Here is a 14,767-nt window from a genome sequence, read left to right as displayed (position 1 = left end):
GCACGCCTTTTTATGGATTGGGCACGCCTTTTGATGGCACGCCTTTTGAAAAATTGAGCGCACCTTTTGCGGATGCGATTTTTTATGGGTTCGACAAGACTCTGTAAACTGTCCCGACATTGATTCCGGTTAGCTCCTTTATGGGTCCGACAAGACTCTGTAAACTGTCACAACATTGTCTTCTACAACGGTCCGACATGACCCCATAAACTGTCTTCTACAACGGTCCGACATGACCCCATAAACTGTCTTCTACAACGGTCCGACATGACCCCATAAACTGTCTTCTACATCGGTCTGACACCACCATACAGTGTCCTCTCCAACGTTATGACACCCCATACAGTGTCTTCACCAACGGTCTGACACGACCATACAGTGTCTCCTATCCTTTTTTATTTTTATGTATTTTCTTGTTTTGTTACTCTCTCCAAACTCAAGTTGGTTAGTTTCTCTCCTCCTTGAGTTTGCGGGGGGCTGTTAGAATTTCCCATCTTTACCTTCACCTACTCCACTACACACTCCACTTCACCTACCTCCACTTCACCACACACTCCACTTCACCTAACCCACTATCACCTCCACTACACCTACTACCACATTTCCTTCTATATATAGATTGTATAGGAATTGTAATTTATCAATCTTGTAATACAACAATAGACATCAATCAATAATACAGTATTTTTAACTGGTTTGGACATGTCTCCATCACGTTTTGGACGTGTCATGAAGTGTTTGACGAGTGTTGGTGTTTGACACATGTTGGATATGGACATGTCACTTTCTTAGAAGTATTCGTGCTTCTCAGTATCTTATGATCTTTGATTTGGTTTGCTTGATCATGCAGTCTTGTCCTCTTTGTGTGCCTGTGTGGGTGCATCTGTCCGTGGAAGTTTTGGTAAATTATGTAAAATTTGTGGGACTTAATTGCAGGTGCTATAGGGAAAGGCGGTGTTGGAGCTCTAGAGCTTGTTGCCATGGACATGAAAGCAAGGTTATAATATAGCATTTTCATTTTGGAGCAATGTGTTATAAGTTACTATGTCAATTTAAGCACAGCTGTTTTTCCTCAGAGGGATGTATGTATGCCGTACGCTGAGCTACAAAGGGGCAGAGTTTGAAACTGTTGAAGTACCATTAGATGCCAAAATGATGGTATATTTTAATTTTCTTCTTTTGTTAATCAAGAGCAAGAAATTGAGTATTAAGTAAAATGTTTCCCTTTCTGTCAATTCTACTTTTGTCAACTATATGTGTTTTTGTTTCTTAATGTGAATCACCATGTGATATCTATGCTTATTAACTCTTTGAGTAGTTTCCTTACTGTTTAACACCTTTTAAGTATATCAGGGATACTGTTTTTGTGGTTAAAATTTGGCCCCAACAACCGCGAGGTTTTGAGTTTGAATATGACGAATTTTGTATAAATAGAGCCAAAATTTGGGTCTGTACACTGTCCACCCGTTGTGCACCTCCATTATTGGGGACTAAACTGAGCAAGTCCTTTAAAGTTATACGGAAAATGCTAATGCCTAGTCTTTCAGATATTGTGCAAGTGAAGTCAAAGAAATTTCTTATGTGCCTTCAAGTTTTCAGTTGGCATATTGAGAGATCATCATTGCTTTCATTAATTGTAGCAAGGACTGGTGGCAATCCTGAATGTTACTTCAATCTCAACTTGTTTATTGCTACCTAAAATGCTTTTACTAGCAATGCAAAAAAGAAGGAAAAAAAAATGGACTGATCATTTCCTAAATCAGATGTTATGAAAAAACTGGAGTACAGGTTTCACTCAACCTGTATGAAATGAATCCAGTAAAGAACACCAAACGGGAAATAAAAGAATCAACACAAGTTACTGTAACTCTGGATTTTTATTTTTTATTTCTTTTGAAGATGTCAATCAAAATAGGTGGAATGTTGGTACAGATCCTTGCATTTTTTCTTTTATTTTCTCTGTTATTATTCTTCATGTAGTGAGTGGTCTTTTCATCCTATCTTGCTTCTGTGTAAATATGTTGCGACAGTAGCACTATGTATTAAGTTTACTTAAAATATGATTAGTTAACTTGGTGAATTTTTTTCAGTTGGAGAAGAATTTTTTGTGCTTATTCTTCCTGCTGTGTATAAACTCGATTTGGTCTCTTGACATGTTTTCAGGATATGTATAATAAAGCAGCAGAATTTTGGGCTGAGTTGAGAGTGGAATTGCTATCAGCAAGTGAATTTCTCATTGACAAGAAACCCAATCCTCTTTGGAGATTATACTGGGCAAGCCATCAGGTTTGTAGTCTGCAAAGTTCATTGTGATTCATTGTTTGATACGGTATCTCAGTTTTAATTTCTTGATTCTCTTATTTAGTTGTTTTTTAATGTGTTTTTCTGTGTGCTATTGTAGCGTTTCTTTAAACACATGTGTATGTCAGCTAAGGTGTCTGCAATTGTAAGACTTGCTAAACAAGCATTGATGGAGAACAAGTGTGTGGTTATTGGCATACAGAGTACTGGAGAGGCACGAACTGAGGAAGCTGTGGCAAAATATGTGAGTCTGTTTCAATTGCATTCTGGTTATGCACTTTTTGTCTTTGTTTGAAAATAACTATGTATGCCTTTTTCATCAAAATTCATGTGATGTGTATTGTTTAATGCCGATTTGTTTTCATGCAACGTTCTTTGATATAGGGTCTTGACCTTGATGGCTTTATTTCGGGACCTCGGGAGCTATTGTTAAAATTTGTTGAAGAATATTTTCCTTTGCCTGTAAAGCCTCAACCACCCCTAGGTATTTTATGGTTTATACATTTTCTGTCTTTTTCTGCTGCCAATTTTGTTTCACTTGTTATTTTAATTCTTGTAGAGGAAAGTGAAAGTATAAAGAAGCTTCATCGAAAAAGACACTCAGAAACACCTGATGTTTCAGTTAATGAGAGAGTTAGGAAAGTTGCAAAATGCAAAGTATCGAGTGATGTTGAAAGTGACGAAGAATCTGAATGTAAGTTTCTTGAAACCTGGATGTGGCAGATCCTGTGCATATTCCTATTGACCGTGTCTCCTTCATAGTATCACTGATTTGGAAAATAGATATCCTTCCCTTTCATTCAGTTCCACTTTTCTATCTTTATTACCTTTGACCATGTCTTATTTAACGTTTTTTGATATTGTTATGTATTTTTTTTGTTGGAATTCCATTGGATATTACATGCTCATCAAAATCTTTGTATCCTTCTTGGGTGCATCATGACATGTCATATGCACCTGAAGCTTCATTTTTGGTCATCACTCCTATGTTTATCTCCTTATTAAAGTTAGCACTTTAAAGACGTATCCTTGTGGAACACCAATGCTCGTCGGACACTTTCCAACATGTGAGACACTTATTTTAAAAATATTTTTTAAACACGAACTCGCTTTAGACACTTAGGGGACATGTATCCATGGTTTAGACACATGAAACTAATTATAAGTTTGAACAAACTAACTTAGGATACTAATAAAAGAAAAACAATGTTGTTTTATAGAAATTAGTGTTATGTTGCCCTTTTATTTTATTTTATTATTTTCAATGACAAAATAAAACCATATATAATGTAACATATAATAAATGAATTAAACTACATATTTTTTGTGTCCCTTAGGTCTCATGTCTTGCATTTTATGAAAATATCCATGTTGGCGTGTCACATGTTGTATCCCGTCTGTGTCTTTGTCTGTGTCCTTGCTTCTTAGCTCTACTGGTAATCATTTTTTTACTAGTTTCAGTTTCATCAATGCAGCAGCTTCTGACGCTGTATCTACTGAATGGGAAGCTGAGAGTGATGATGAAACTGAGGAAGAATCTGAATGTAAGTTTCTTAAAACCAGAATGTGGCAGATCCTGTGCAGTTTCTTATTGGCCATTCTCCCTTTGTCGTATCATTTACTTGAATATTAGATATACTTTCCTTTCATCACCTTTGTAGTATCATTCAGCTCCACTTTTCTATCTTCATCACCTTCTTCCAGGTCTTATTTAACATTTATCCTATTGTCTTGTAATTTTTCTTTTGAATTCCACTGCATGTTTTATGCTTTCCAAATTATTTTGAAGCCTTCTTTGGGTGCATTAGTATTTGGCATTAGCACAAAATGCATCTGAAGCTTCATTTGTTGTTTTCTCTCATATCCTTGTTTAGTTGGTAAAAAAATATAACTATAAAGATGTGATGCCTGGGTTACAAATTGTTCTTTTTCTTACTGGTTTTCTGTTCATCAATTCAGCTGATTTTGAAGCGGAATCCTCTGATGAGTTTCAGATCCGTGACACTTACAATCCGGAAGAGGTATGTTTCTTTTATTATTGTTTGCATGGCTAAGTTTTTTGTAGATGTTTTATGTTTTGTATCCATTTTTTGTTGGAAAGAGAGAAAGTGCTCCAATCAATGTTCCTTTTGTGGCCAGGTTGTCCATCCTACATGTTTAGTCCCACCTGTTATAGATTCAGTATCTGGGGATTTGTCGTGTCATTCAGTCAACGGAGAAAAAGATCTCCAAGCGAGAAATGCCTCTTTTGCAGAACTATTAAAGAGGTATTCATATATGCAGAAGTGGTTCATAATTTTTTCCTTTAATTCATTTATCAATGTTATTTTTGGTTGCTTGCCATGCAGTTTTGTTGCAATTTTTATTTAACCAGTGTTTGTTGGTAGTATCACATTCTGTATATATGTTCTTAGGTATGAAGGTGCTGTGGAGCGTCAATCAAAAATTTTGGACGCAATTCGTTCTTTGGAGCTTCCAAACAATCCATTGGATGATATTATTGATCAGGTAGTTGCAACATGACATTCTTTCACCCTGTCTGTCTGTCTCTCTCTCTCTCTCTCTCTATATATATATATATATATATATATTTGGCATGCATCTTAGTTTTTTCCTCTTAATGACTTCCAATGTTTGTGCAGCTTGGAGGACCTGATAAAGTTGCAGAAATCACTGGGAGGCGAGGCATGCTTGTTCGGACCTCTGATGTGAAAGGTGTCACATATCAGTCACGCAGCACGTGAGTTTTCACATGCTTTCATTCAATATTTAATTCTATCTTGTGGCGGCTGAATCACCTTCAATGGTTGCTTTAGAAAGGATGTACCCATGGAAATGGTCAATATGCATGAGAAGCAGCTCTTCATGGATGGTAAGAAGCTGGTTGCAATCATTTCTGAAGCTGGATCAGCTGGTGTTTCTTTGCAGGCAGACAGAAGGGCAGTAAATCAGGTAGATTTAGCTTTGTGATATTTTTTACATCTTCATGGCATGGTTCATAAGTGTCTACAGTAATTTAGTTCTCTGCATATGATCGCACATTAAGAACTGAATTCCTAATTAACAGTGAACTCTTCGCATCATATGCTATGGTTCATGAACTACTTTTGAGTTGGCTCTTTTACTTATGATGTGCCCTTTGGCTCTTTTTTTTGTTCTTTTTTCTTTTCATTTCTTTCTTGCAGAAAAGAAGAGTTCATTTAACACTAGAACTACCGTGGAGTGCTGACCGTGCAATTCAACAATTTGGAAGAACTCACCGGTCAAATCAAGCTTCTGCACCTCAGTATAGGTAGAGATTGCATTCTATTTCTAATCTGAGTTGTAATAACATTATTTATGGATAGGATATGAGTGGAGAGTGAGAGCGAGAGAGCAGGATAGGGGTGATTCTAAAAGTCAAGAATGTCTTTAGAGCTTCATTATAAATAATTGGTACAGTTATTTGATTGACATATCTTTTATAAATGGATTATGGATAAGTAAAATAAAAGGATAATATATGAATAGATAAGCTGTCTACTACCAAGTCAACCTGAACTGGGTAATAACCTTTTTGCCAGTGGTGTAGATCTGCTGGTGCTGGAGTGTATCTCGAAAATAAGTGACAGCTGTTCAGACCTCGATTATTTGTTCGAGTGCTATGATGCTTTTGCTGCACTTGGCACGTAAAAAGTTTCACTTTGGCATCTCAAAAATGTCAAATATGACGGAAGGATGGGTAGCTGATCTCTAATAGTTGGACAAGGATGTCTATGTTGTGTATCATACACTCCACAAAACATTGTATTATATATTCTATTGTTTTGATTCACTTTTGTATTGACATTTAAAAGTTTTGACATCAGTGAGTTTATTGACCATTTTGGCATTTGAAAGTTTTGACATCAGTGAATTTATGTGGCTTATTACAAGCGAAGTGTGGCATAAGACAATATATATACCTCTTAATAGATGCCATGATCCAATTCTTTTGACTTGTTTCACGTGTTGGATCAGATTATTGTAGGTTTTTATTTGCCTTTTCTTTCATCAAGTGGCTTTTGTATGTCTTTGCAGGCTAATGTTTACAAATCTTGGTGGTGAATGCCGATTTGCATCCATTGTTGCGAAAAGATTAGAGTCTCTTGGAGCCTTAACGCAGGGAGACCGTCGGTGAGCTGGATTTATATTTGGTCTGGGGATATTGAGTTCATTGGTACAGAATTATTATTATTAAACCTGTATAGTATCAGTTGTAATGCTGTTGAGTGTTTTGCAGGGCTGGACTATCTCTGAGTGCTTATAACTATGATAGTGCCTATGGAAAGAAGGCCCTGATGATCATGTACAGAGGAATCATGGAGCAGGTTTTTATTTGTAACATTATTTTCATTATCCCGTCATATCCACTAATGTTTTTCAATCTCTCTCTCTCTCCCCTTTTTTACTTCCCGAAATTGGATGATATTTGATATTGCTATTTTTTTTGTTTTCCAGGAACCTCTGCCAGTTGTGCCACCAGGGTGTTCTTCTGAAAAACCAGATGCAATCCAATGTTTTATTGTAAAGGCGAAAGCTGCTCTTGTTTCTGTTGGAATAATCAGAGAGACAAATCCAGGTATATTTTTGTATGTATTGTCTTGTTACACCTGAATTAGATAATGTGTTATTTGTTCAATTTTCATTTCTTTTTTTCTTTCTTGTTAGCTTTAAAATATTACCAAAATCTATTCCCTATCTTCAGCTCTTAATTAAATTTTATTTAAAGGATTCTCTGTCATTCTAAGTGCAGAATCTTTTAACTATCATTCGATGATGTTTGATGATTACATTCCTGTTTATTATCATCTCTAGGTAATGGGAAGGACTCTGGAATATTTTCTGGCAAAATAAAAGATTCAGATCTGAATGATGTTGGACGCTTCCTTAATCGGCTCTTAGGGCTGCCACCTGATATTCAAAACGGGTCTGTGGTTTGTCTTCTAGTGCTTGTGACTATTCCATTTATGCGTGTGATGGGGAACGTAATGGTATTGAAGTAAAAGATTTAATGATTTATTTTGGCATTGTATATGTATTGAATTTTATAATTTTATTAGGTTTTATTTTCTTCTTGGGATTTAATTATTGTATTGATTTATTTTTAGTTAACTTTTCTTTAGGGTTACATATATGGCTTATATGTAATGGTTTTAAGTGACTATGGTTTTGGATATTAATTATTCAGATATTGATCTGATTTGATATTCTTTCTTCTTCTTGGTGCTACATCAGCATGCTTATAACAGTTGATATCACCATGTAAATACAGGCTCTTTGAGTTATTTGTCAGCATCCTTGATCTTGTCGTTGAGAAAGCACGCATTGATGGGTATTTTGACTTGGGGATTGTTGATATGAAAGCTAGCACTATTGAATTACAGGGAACTCCAAAGGTTATGCTTCTGTCGTTGCCCTTACTGGCTTCACTTTGGAAATGTTATATTAACTTCAATCTTCTTCCAGGCTGTTCATGTTGACCGTATGTCTGGGGCATCCACTTTACTGTTTACCTTCATCCTGGATCGTGGAATCCCATGGAAGGTTTTTTCTTATTTCTTTTCCTTTTCCTTTATGTGATTATATATAAATCAAGCCAAACCAAGTCTTGCGTCCCAATCTGATGGGGACATAACTACAAAAGTTTTATATCTGGTTCTTTGTATGCAGTCTGCATCTGCATTGCTGGAGGAGAAGCAAAAGGATGGCTCTTATTCAACTAATAATGGATTTTATGAATCTAAGAAAGAATGGATGGGAAGGCGACACTTCCTTTTAGCAGTTGAAGGGTATGACAATTGTGTACTTTGTAACCCTTTTTTCTTTTAAATGTTATAGTTATCAAAACTGTCTATGTAGATTAATGAAGAAAGTTATATGAGCTAGATTATATAATAATAAATATTTATTTAAAAAGGAAAAAAAGAAAAAGAAAAAGATCTTATTAGTTTCTTGGACTACATTGAACACATTTGAAAGCATTACACAATCTTTTCATATGTATTCTGCCATGAATGTCCTTTAAATAAAAAAGCTTCCGAATTTCGTAATTTCTTTTCTAATGTGTTTCAGTACTGCTGCTGGATTTTACAAGTTATTCCGGCCTGCTATTGGGGAGTCACTTAGGTATGAAAAATATTTGTTGATCAGTTCCAGCCTGCTGTTCGGTTTTCTTGCCCTTATTTTTTCTTGGATCAGTTCTGTAGTATTCATTGCCACATGTACTCTATTCCTCTCTACCATTTTCCAGGGAGATGTCTTTAGTTGAACTGAAAAACAAGTACAGAAAGATTTCATCTTTAGAGAAGGCTTGTAGTGGTTGGGAAGATGAGTACAAAGTTTCATCCAAACAGGTAAATCCTTGGTGATTGCTCTTTTTTTTTTTTTTTTTTTGGTTAAAGCAGCAATGCAACCCCTATTGGTAATAATTAGAGAGGCCCATGATGCTCATATACTTTGCAACACTGACTCTGCATGGAGAGATAGACCAACAGATTATACAGACATTATTTGGCAGAACACAATAACATAACTAAATGATTGAACGGAAGAAAGTGATTAAGTCTTGACTGAACCTCCAGAAATGGAAATGTCTTTGGTATCGTAATATAGAATAAATCTGAAAGTCAGATGGCAATGAGTGGAGAGGTCCACAAAGCTCATATACTAGTTTGGGAGGTTCCACGTTTCTGATGTGACCAACCTCTTCTTCCTTCAAAAATTTCTCACAATAAAATGTTTGGGTGGGTAGGTTTCTTGTTCAGTTATATTTGGTAGGACCTGTGCACAGTATATCAGGTAGGGGATAATAATTTGTTGCTTATAACCAAATAAAGCCAAACCAAAGAAAGGTGATCCTTGTCCCAATTGTTTACAAACGTCTATATCATTTTTTTGCTTGGAAGAATAATGAAAGGTAATATGATTCTACATTAACAGTCTTTGTTAAGCATAAATCAAAGTCGGCTGATTGTTTTTTCGTGTTGGCTAATTTTTCCAGATTAGTTACTGACTGGTGAGTCTTACATGTTTGTTATTTGTGCAACCATTCTTTGCTGCCTCTTGATGAATCTTTATGTATTAAAAAACTTACAGACGATGCTCTGATGGATCATGTTCGTGCTAACTTCTAATGATTTCATAGCTTGCATTTTCTTCGACTTTTGTTAGATTGAACATAGAAAAAAGAAAAAAAGATAAAACACGAAGGTATAACGTGGTTTGGTCTTATGACCTGTGTCCACACAAAATCCCATAGAGCTACGTGTTTATTATATTTACTTGATATGTTGATACATTAATCATGCATATATTATAGGTAGATGATACATTACACATGCTGAAATATAAATTTAGTAAACAACCACGATCATGAGATTTATTTATGATTGCACCAATCCTGGGATTTGATAACTATAATCCTACCAATTATGCTTTTACCAATAATGAGATTTGTTTGTGTTGACTCATTAATCATGGGATCTTCAACTTATTTATCCCAAAAAAAAAAAAAAAAAAAATCATGGGATCTTCAACTTGGCACGTCGAAAGGTTGACATGAAATGGCCAGCTTGAACCAAAAGAATTGGGGTGGTTGCTGGCATTGTGGCGTTGAAGTTGCTGGGACCTGCGACGTTCTTGTAGTTTGCACAGAATGACCATGGTGTATGTGGGTCAGGACTGCGGTATTGTTGATTGCTGCTGGCTTTGTACATTTGTTGAAGTTTCACATAATGACATTTTTCAAAAATTGTCAAGAATTCAACATTGTTGAAAGTTTTCAGGACTACAATTGCCTTGACAAATCTCTCCTTGAATGAAAAATGAAGGGAACATGTGTATGGTGTAGTAAGGAAATTTGTACAAACTTTTTAACAAAGTGTGTTCTAAGAGTTTCAAAATCTAGATATGAATTTATCAAAATTTTGAAAATTTGAGAATTAAGTTTTCCAAGTGCCAGAAACATTTTGGATTATTTGGTAATATCTATATATATATTTTAAATATTAAGTCTGATATGGAATTTCAGTCATTCATCATTAATTAAGCTATGGGTTACCAAGTTTAAAAATAAAATCCTTTTGGGTGAATCATTAAATGACAAATTGAAAACCTATAAATGTTAATTTGAAAATGATACCAATGGGTCATCGGTTGACCAACCAGATTTATATAAACTAATGACAAATTGAAATAAGTTATGCATAAGCTATACTTTTTAAGGAAAAAATTTATACAAATATATGTGTGCACATATCTGCACTTTTGACTTGGCAAGTGTTGAAGACAATTAGAATAATGTATTCATTATGCTATCGAGCAAGGTAAAAGTTGAGTTGATACTTTTCTACTGCAATAAGACATTAGATATTTTTTGGCATCAATTTTCTTGTTGGTTAGAATTTGTTTGAAAGCTTCAGCCGCAAGTTTTTTAGCTGAATTTGTCTTGCATGTTAAAATTTTCCAAGGATTAAATTTGGGTAGGTATGCCTTATTGCCAATGCTATCTTAGCTTACTTGTTCCAGTGGCTTACAGTTGCCTTGACCTGCAGTGTATGCATGGCCCTAATTGCAAGGTTGGTAAATTCTGTATGATTGGAAGAAGACTGCGGGAGGAAAATGTGTTAGGCGGCCTTATCCTTCCTGTTTGGGGATCGATTGAGAAGGCCATCTCTAAGCAGGTAACTTAACCCTTTTGCTTCTTTCTTTGATTTTGTGATTTTTGCTGACATTTTATATTTAAATGAGATCCTTATTGCCATTGGTAGTCCCCTTCAAAGCCATGGAAGACTTGTAATCAAGGTCTATATTTTTTAATTTTTATGTTTGTGTATGTCAGTTTTCAGTGAAATCTCAATATTAGGGTGAAGCAACCAACTCTTGCACTTGCTTCGTGAGAACGTTTCTGCGTTGTTTACAAGTTCTAACGAAGATTATCATATCCATCTTGATTTTTCCTGATTTCTTCCATATTCTCTGCTATCTCTTCAACTCTTGAGGTGTCCTCTTAGCTTTTTTGTCAATCATGTCATTACTTGTTCTATCCTGCCGATGTTCAATATAAACTGTGAAATAATAAAATTATTTGTTTTAGTTTGGGGATGGGGAATGGATGTTTTGGAAAAACAGTGGTGATTTTTGGTGCACTTGGCTTCATTGTGGGAGTACAATCTTGTTCCTTTTTGGTTGTGGAGGGTAGGTGTCTGAGGAATGTAATTATAAAAGATTAGATGCAAAGAACACTATTGGTCACTTTTGTTCACTTTTTTCCATGGTGGTTTTGTACTTAGTTTTACTTCATAATTTCAGAATAACAGTTGTTATTGTCGCCTGTGTGCAAGTCTAGCTCACCACTGTTGTGAAATCATCTTAATGACTAGATCTTTTAGACAAATCTCCTTCCTATTTAATGATGTCGGTTTTGCTGCTTAATTTCGGATTAGCAGTTGTCATTTGGCACCTGCATGTGACTGGCACACCATTGCTATTGTGATATTACATTAATGTGTTGTTTTTTACACAAACAACCTCCTATTTGACCGTTTTCAAAACTATGGAGGTTATTTGGGTAGTTTTAGCACTGTCTATATTTGTGCATTTATATATATATGGTTTTCCATTTCCATGCCTCTTTCACAATGTGATTATTTTCAAGATGTTTATCTATAATAATTGAAATCTCTACATACCATATTTATCTGTACAGGCCTGCCAAAGCCATAAACAACTCCGTGTAGTGCGTATTGAGACTACTACGGACAATCAACGAATTGTTGGCCTCCTTGTCCCAAATGCAGCAGTTGCATCCGTGCTTCAAGGTGACTTTCTTTCTCTCTTTCATGCATGCACGGCCAATTAGCGATAACATTGTATCATTATTCATGGTCTCCACAAAAAAAAAAAAAACATTTGTGTACTTTTCTAGTATTGTGCCTTTATGCTAGTTGTTTGACAGAAGTTTAAGTTACTAAGTGATTTTAGCACTAAATCATGAGTACTACAGATTAGAATAACATTCGAGGACAATATTTGTCTATTGAATTTTAATATCAAACCATGCTTAACTTGTCTCATCAAATTTCATGTAGACCATTTTAAAGCAATTTTACCTTTTCGAATGAATCCCATTATGCATTATATTAAAAATATGTGTCATTTTAATTTTCTGGACTTGTACGCCTCTGACACTGGAGGATAAATCTTTGTGCTCTTACCTATAGTCTATGATATTATCTTTGGAAAGGAATAGAAAGAAAGAAAAGAGTATCAGTTACTTAAGTTTGTTTGGATAAAGCATACCATAGACGAATTGAATGAATTTTTTGTTGGGAAATTAAACTACTATTGAGTTTTGCACTTATTACACTTAGTCACTTTGGCTATAGAAATTGTAGTCAAGCTATGGGTAGGGATGGCAATATGGACCCCTTCTTTCTCTGCCCTTGATAGGGGACAGGGATGAATTTGGGAAACTTGGTTGAGGTTGGAGTTGGGATCAAGGGTCCATTTTATTTTTTATTGTATGTTTAATCTTAATAGTTATTATTACGAAAATACCATTTGGTCCATTTTAATATATAACTCTTTTCGTAGTGGGCAAAGTTCTCCCTCACCTCACCCTATTGCCGTTCGATGGAAATACTAAAATGATCATGTTATCTTTGGTGAAAATCATGCTAAGGCAACCCAAACATGAACATCCCCAAGAAATATCTCTTTGTTCCCAATATAACAATATAACAACCTGCTAACTCCAATATAACAACCTGCTCCTCTATTTGCCCTTACCCAGCAGAATAATTCCCACTTCATTGCCCTTCCTAGCAATTGGTGATCAAAGTTAATAGTATGTTACCCAGAAAACTTCAAGGGGTTGTGTGTAATGTAAGGTGTTATAATAAGTACAAAAGGGTAATTTATATAGTTTATCCAATTTATTATATTGATATTTGTTGTTGAGATCAGGCGATGTCATGTTCTATACAAACAAGATGAAAAAAAACCATTAGTGTCGTTTGATGAATATGTCTCATACTCCTAATGATTGATTATTTTTAAATTTTCTGCTACAAGATTCTTACCTGGAGAAATTGAAATTAATGGTGACAGATTTGGCATGGGTTCAAGATATCGATGATTGAGATGGAACAAGGGCGGGGGTGGAGGATATTTTTGGATATTTTTGGCTATGGTTGATGGCATTGTATGAAATGCTGACGATGTTTTCCGAGCTCTTGTCCATATGCTTTTTGCTTGACTATTGTTCGATCACAGTACAATGTCGTCCAAATGTATATCTCAAACACAATATTTTTGGCTATGGTTGATGGCATTGTATGAAATGGAGACGATGATTTCCGAGCTCTTGTTCATGTGCTTTTTGCTCGACTAGTATTCTCGAACACAGTTTAATGTCGTCCAAAATGTATAACTCAAACACAATATATATATACAGTGTACATGGTTTTCCAGGATATGTAATAGCTGTTGCAAATGCAATATAGTGCTTTTGGTTCAAAGCTTGTTGTCTATACGGTCTGCTTCGCTAGAATTCCTTACTGATGAGAGATTGTTTATGGAATTGAAACATGGTATCACACAAACACACCCCATTTGATAGCATGAAACATACCTGTATGTATTGAAATTATAATCCACACTTTCAGGTTTTGCTTTTTGAACCAACACATGGAATATCTATTTTAAGTTGGTATAAACCAATAATAATTTGAAACACTATATATTACTTGTTACGTAATTGTTTATCTATTCGTTAGTTTACCCATATGTTCATGTATTATTTATTTGTTCACTTGTTACTTATTTTTTGTTCATTTATCAGTTTAAATTATTACCATAATTAGTCGACCGTTATGACCTATTTCATATGACTTTTTGGATCAATTTTTTAACGACTTTATCAGCAGTTGATAATCTAACAATAATTGATAAAAATAGAAAAAATAAATCTTTAAAATACTATATTTTTTTTGATTAATCACGTCTTTAATCAAAATAAAATAATAATGTCATACATCCTATTAGAAATATATTTATCAAAGATTTTAATAGAAAAATTTCCTATTAAAAAAAATGAGGGGGCGGTGGACGTGGAGGGTGACGTCGATGAATTGACGTGAGCTCTTACGTTGTTGGATGTGGGTTTGGTTGTGTCTTTGTTTGTGTGTGAGATAACGCGGAAAATCGAGTCAGATAGATGTCGGACCACCGAGGGTACATTAGTAATTTTCTTATTTCTGGGATTTTTTCATCATACCGAAGTGGGGTTGAGCTGGCCAACTGGGAATACGGACACGCGTCGATCTGGGAGCCTTGTGGTCCCCACTGCTAGCTGGAACCCTCTCCCCCCTTTCTCTCTCTCTCCTCGTAAATTTTGATTCTTTTTCTTTTAGCAAAACGTGCGTTTTGTTGATAGTGACTCGTT

General features: G+C 35.2%; 1 protein-coding gene across 3 annotated transcripts in view; it reads left to right on the top strand.

Moving 5' to 3' along the window:
• Positions 1-13,841, top strand: part of LOC114267783 (protein FORGETTER 1) — a 34,283-nt gene extending 20,442 nt beyond the window's left edge. The window contains exons 9-33 of one of the 3 annotated variants that reach the window (XM_082899837.1): positions 937-997; positions 1,077-1,158; positions 2,164-2,286; positions 2,402-2,545; positions 2,686-2,785; positions 2,861-2,995; positions 3,780-3,845; positions 4,261-4,322; positions 4,441-4,568; positions 4,716-4,809; positions 4,944-5,041; positions 5,118-5,253; positions 5,487-5,593; positions 6,361-6,456; positions 6,563-6,650; positions 6,781-6,901; positions 7,138-7,249; positions 7,595-7,718; positions 7,789-7,866; positions 7,993-8,111; positions 8,395-8,448; positions 8,573-8,675; positions 10,875-11,003; positions 12,029-12,140; positions 13,432-13,841. In XM_082899837.1, the coding sequence (XP_082755963.1) occupies positions 937-997; positions 1,077-1,158; positions 2,164-2,286; positions 2,402-2,545; positions 2,686-2,785; positions 2,861-2,995; positions 3,780-3,845; positions 4,261-4,322; positions 4,441-4,568; positions 4,716-4,809; positions 4,944-5,041; positions 5,118-5,253; positions 5,487-5,593; positions 6,361-6,456; positions 6,563-6,650; positions 6,781-6,901; positions 7,138-7,249; positions 7,595-7,718; positions 7,789-7,866; positions 7,993-8,111; positions 8,395-8,448; positions 8,573-8,675; positions 10,875-11,003; positions 12,029-12,140; positions 13,432-13,463 (2,504 nt within the window). In that variant the 3' untranslated portion in view covers positions 13,464-13,841. Of the gene's footprint in view, positions 1-936; positions 998-1,076; positions 1,159-2,163; positions 2,287-2,401; positions 2,546-2,685; positions 2,786-2,860; positions 2,996-3,776; positions 3,846-4,260; positions 4,323-4,440; positions 4,569-4,715; positions 4,810-4,943; positions 5,042-5,117; positions 5,254-5,486; positions 5,594-6,360; positions 6,457-6,562; positions 6,651-6,780; positions 6,902-7,137; positions 7,250-7,594; positions 7,719-7,788; positions 7,867-7,992; positions 8,112-8,394; positions 8,449-8,572; positions 8,676-10,874; positions 11,004-11,161; positions 11,317-12,028; positions 12,141-13,431 lie in introns of those variants that run through there. The other 2 variants (XM_082899836.1, XM_082899838.1) reach the window with 2 other exon arrangements.
• The last annotated feature ends 926 nt before the right edge of the window (positions 13,842-14,767 follow it).

Source organism: Camellia sinensis, chromosome 12, assembly GCF_055761805.1.
Source record: "Camellia sinensis isolate YWXY chromosome 12, ASM5576180v1, whole genome shotgun sequence".
Taxonomy (NCBI): Eukaryota; Viridiplantae; Streptophyta; class Magnoliopsida; order Ericales; family Theaceae; genus Camellia; species Camellia sinensis.
Note: the sequence above shows the minus strand (reverse complement) of the source record. Positions and strands in the feature narration are given on the sequence as shown.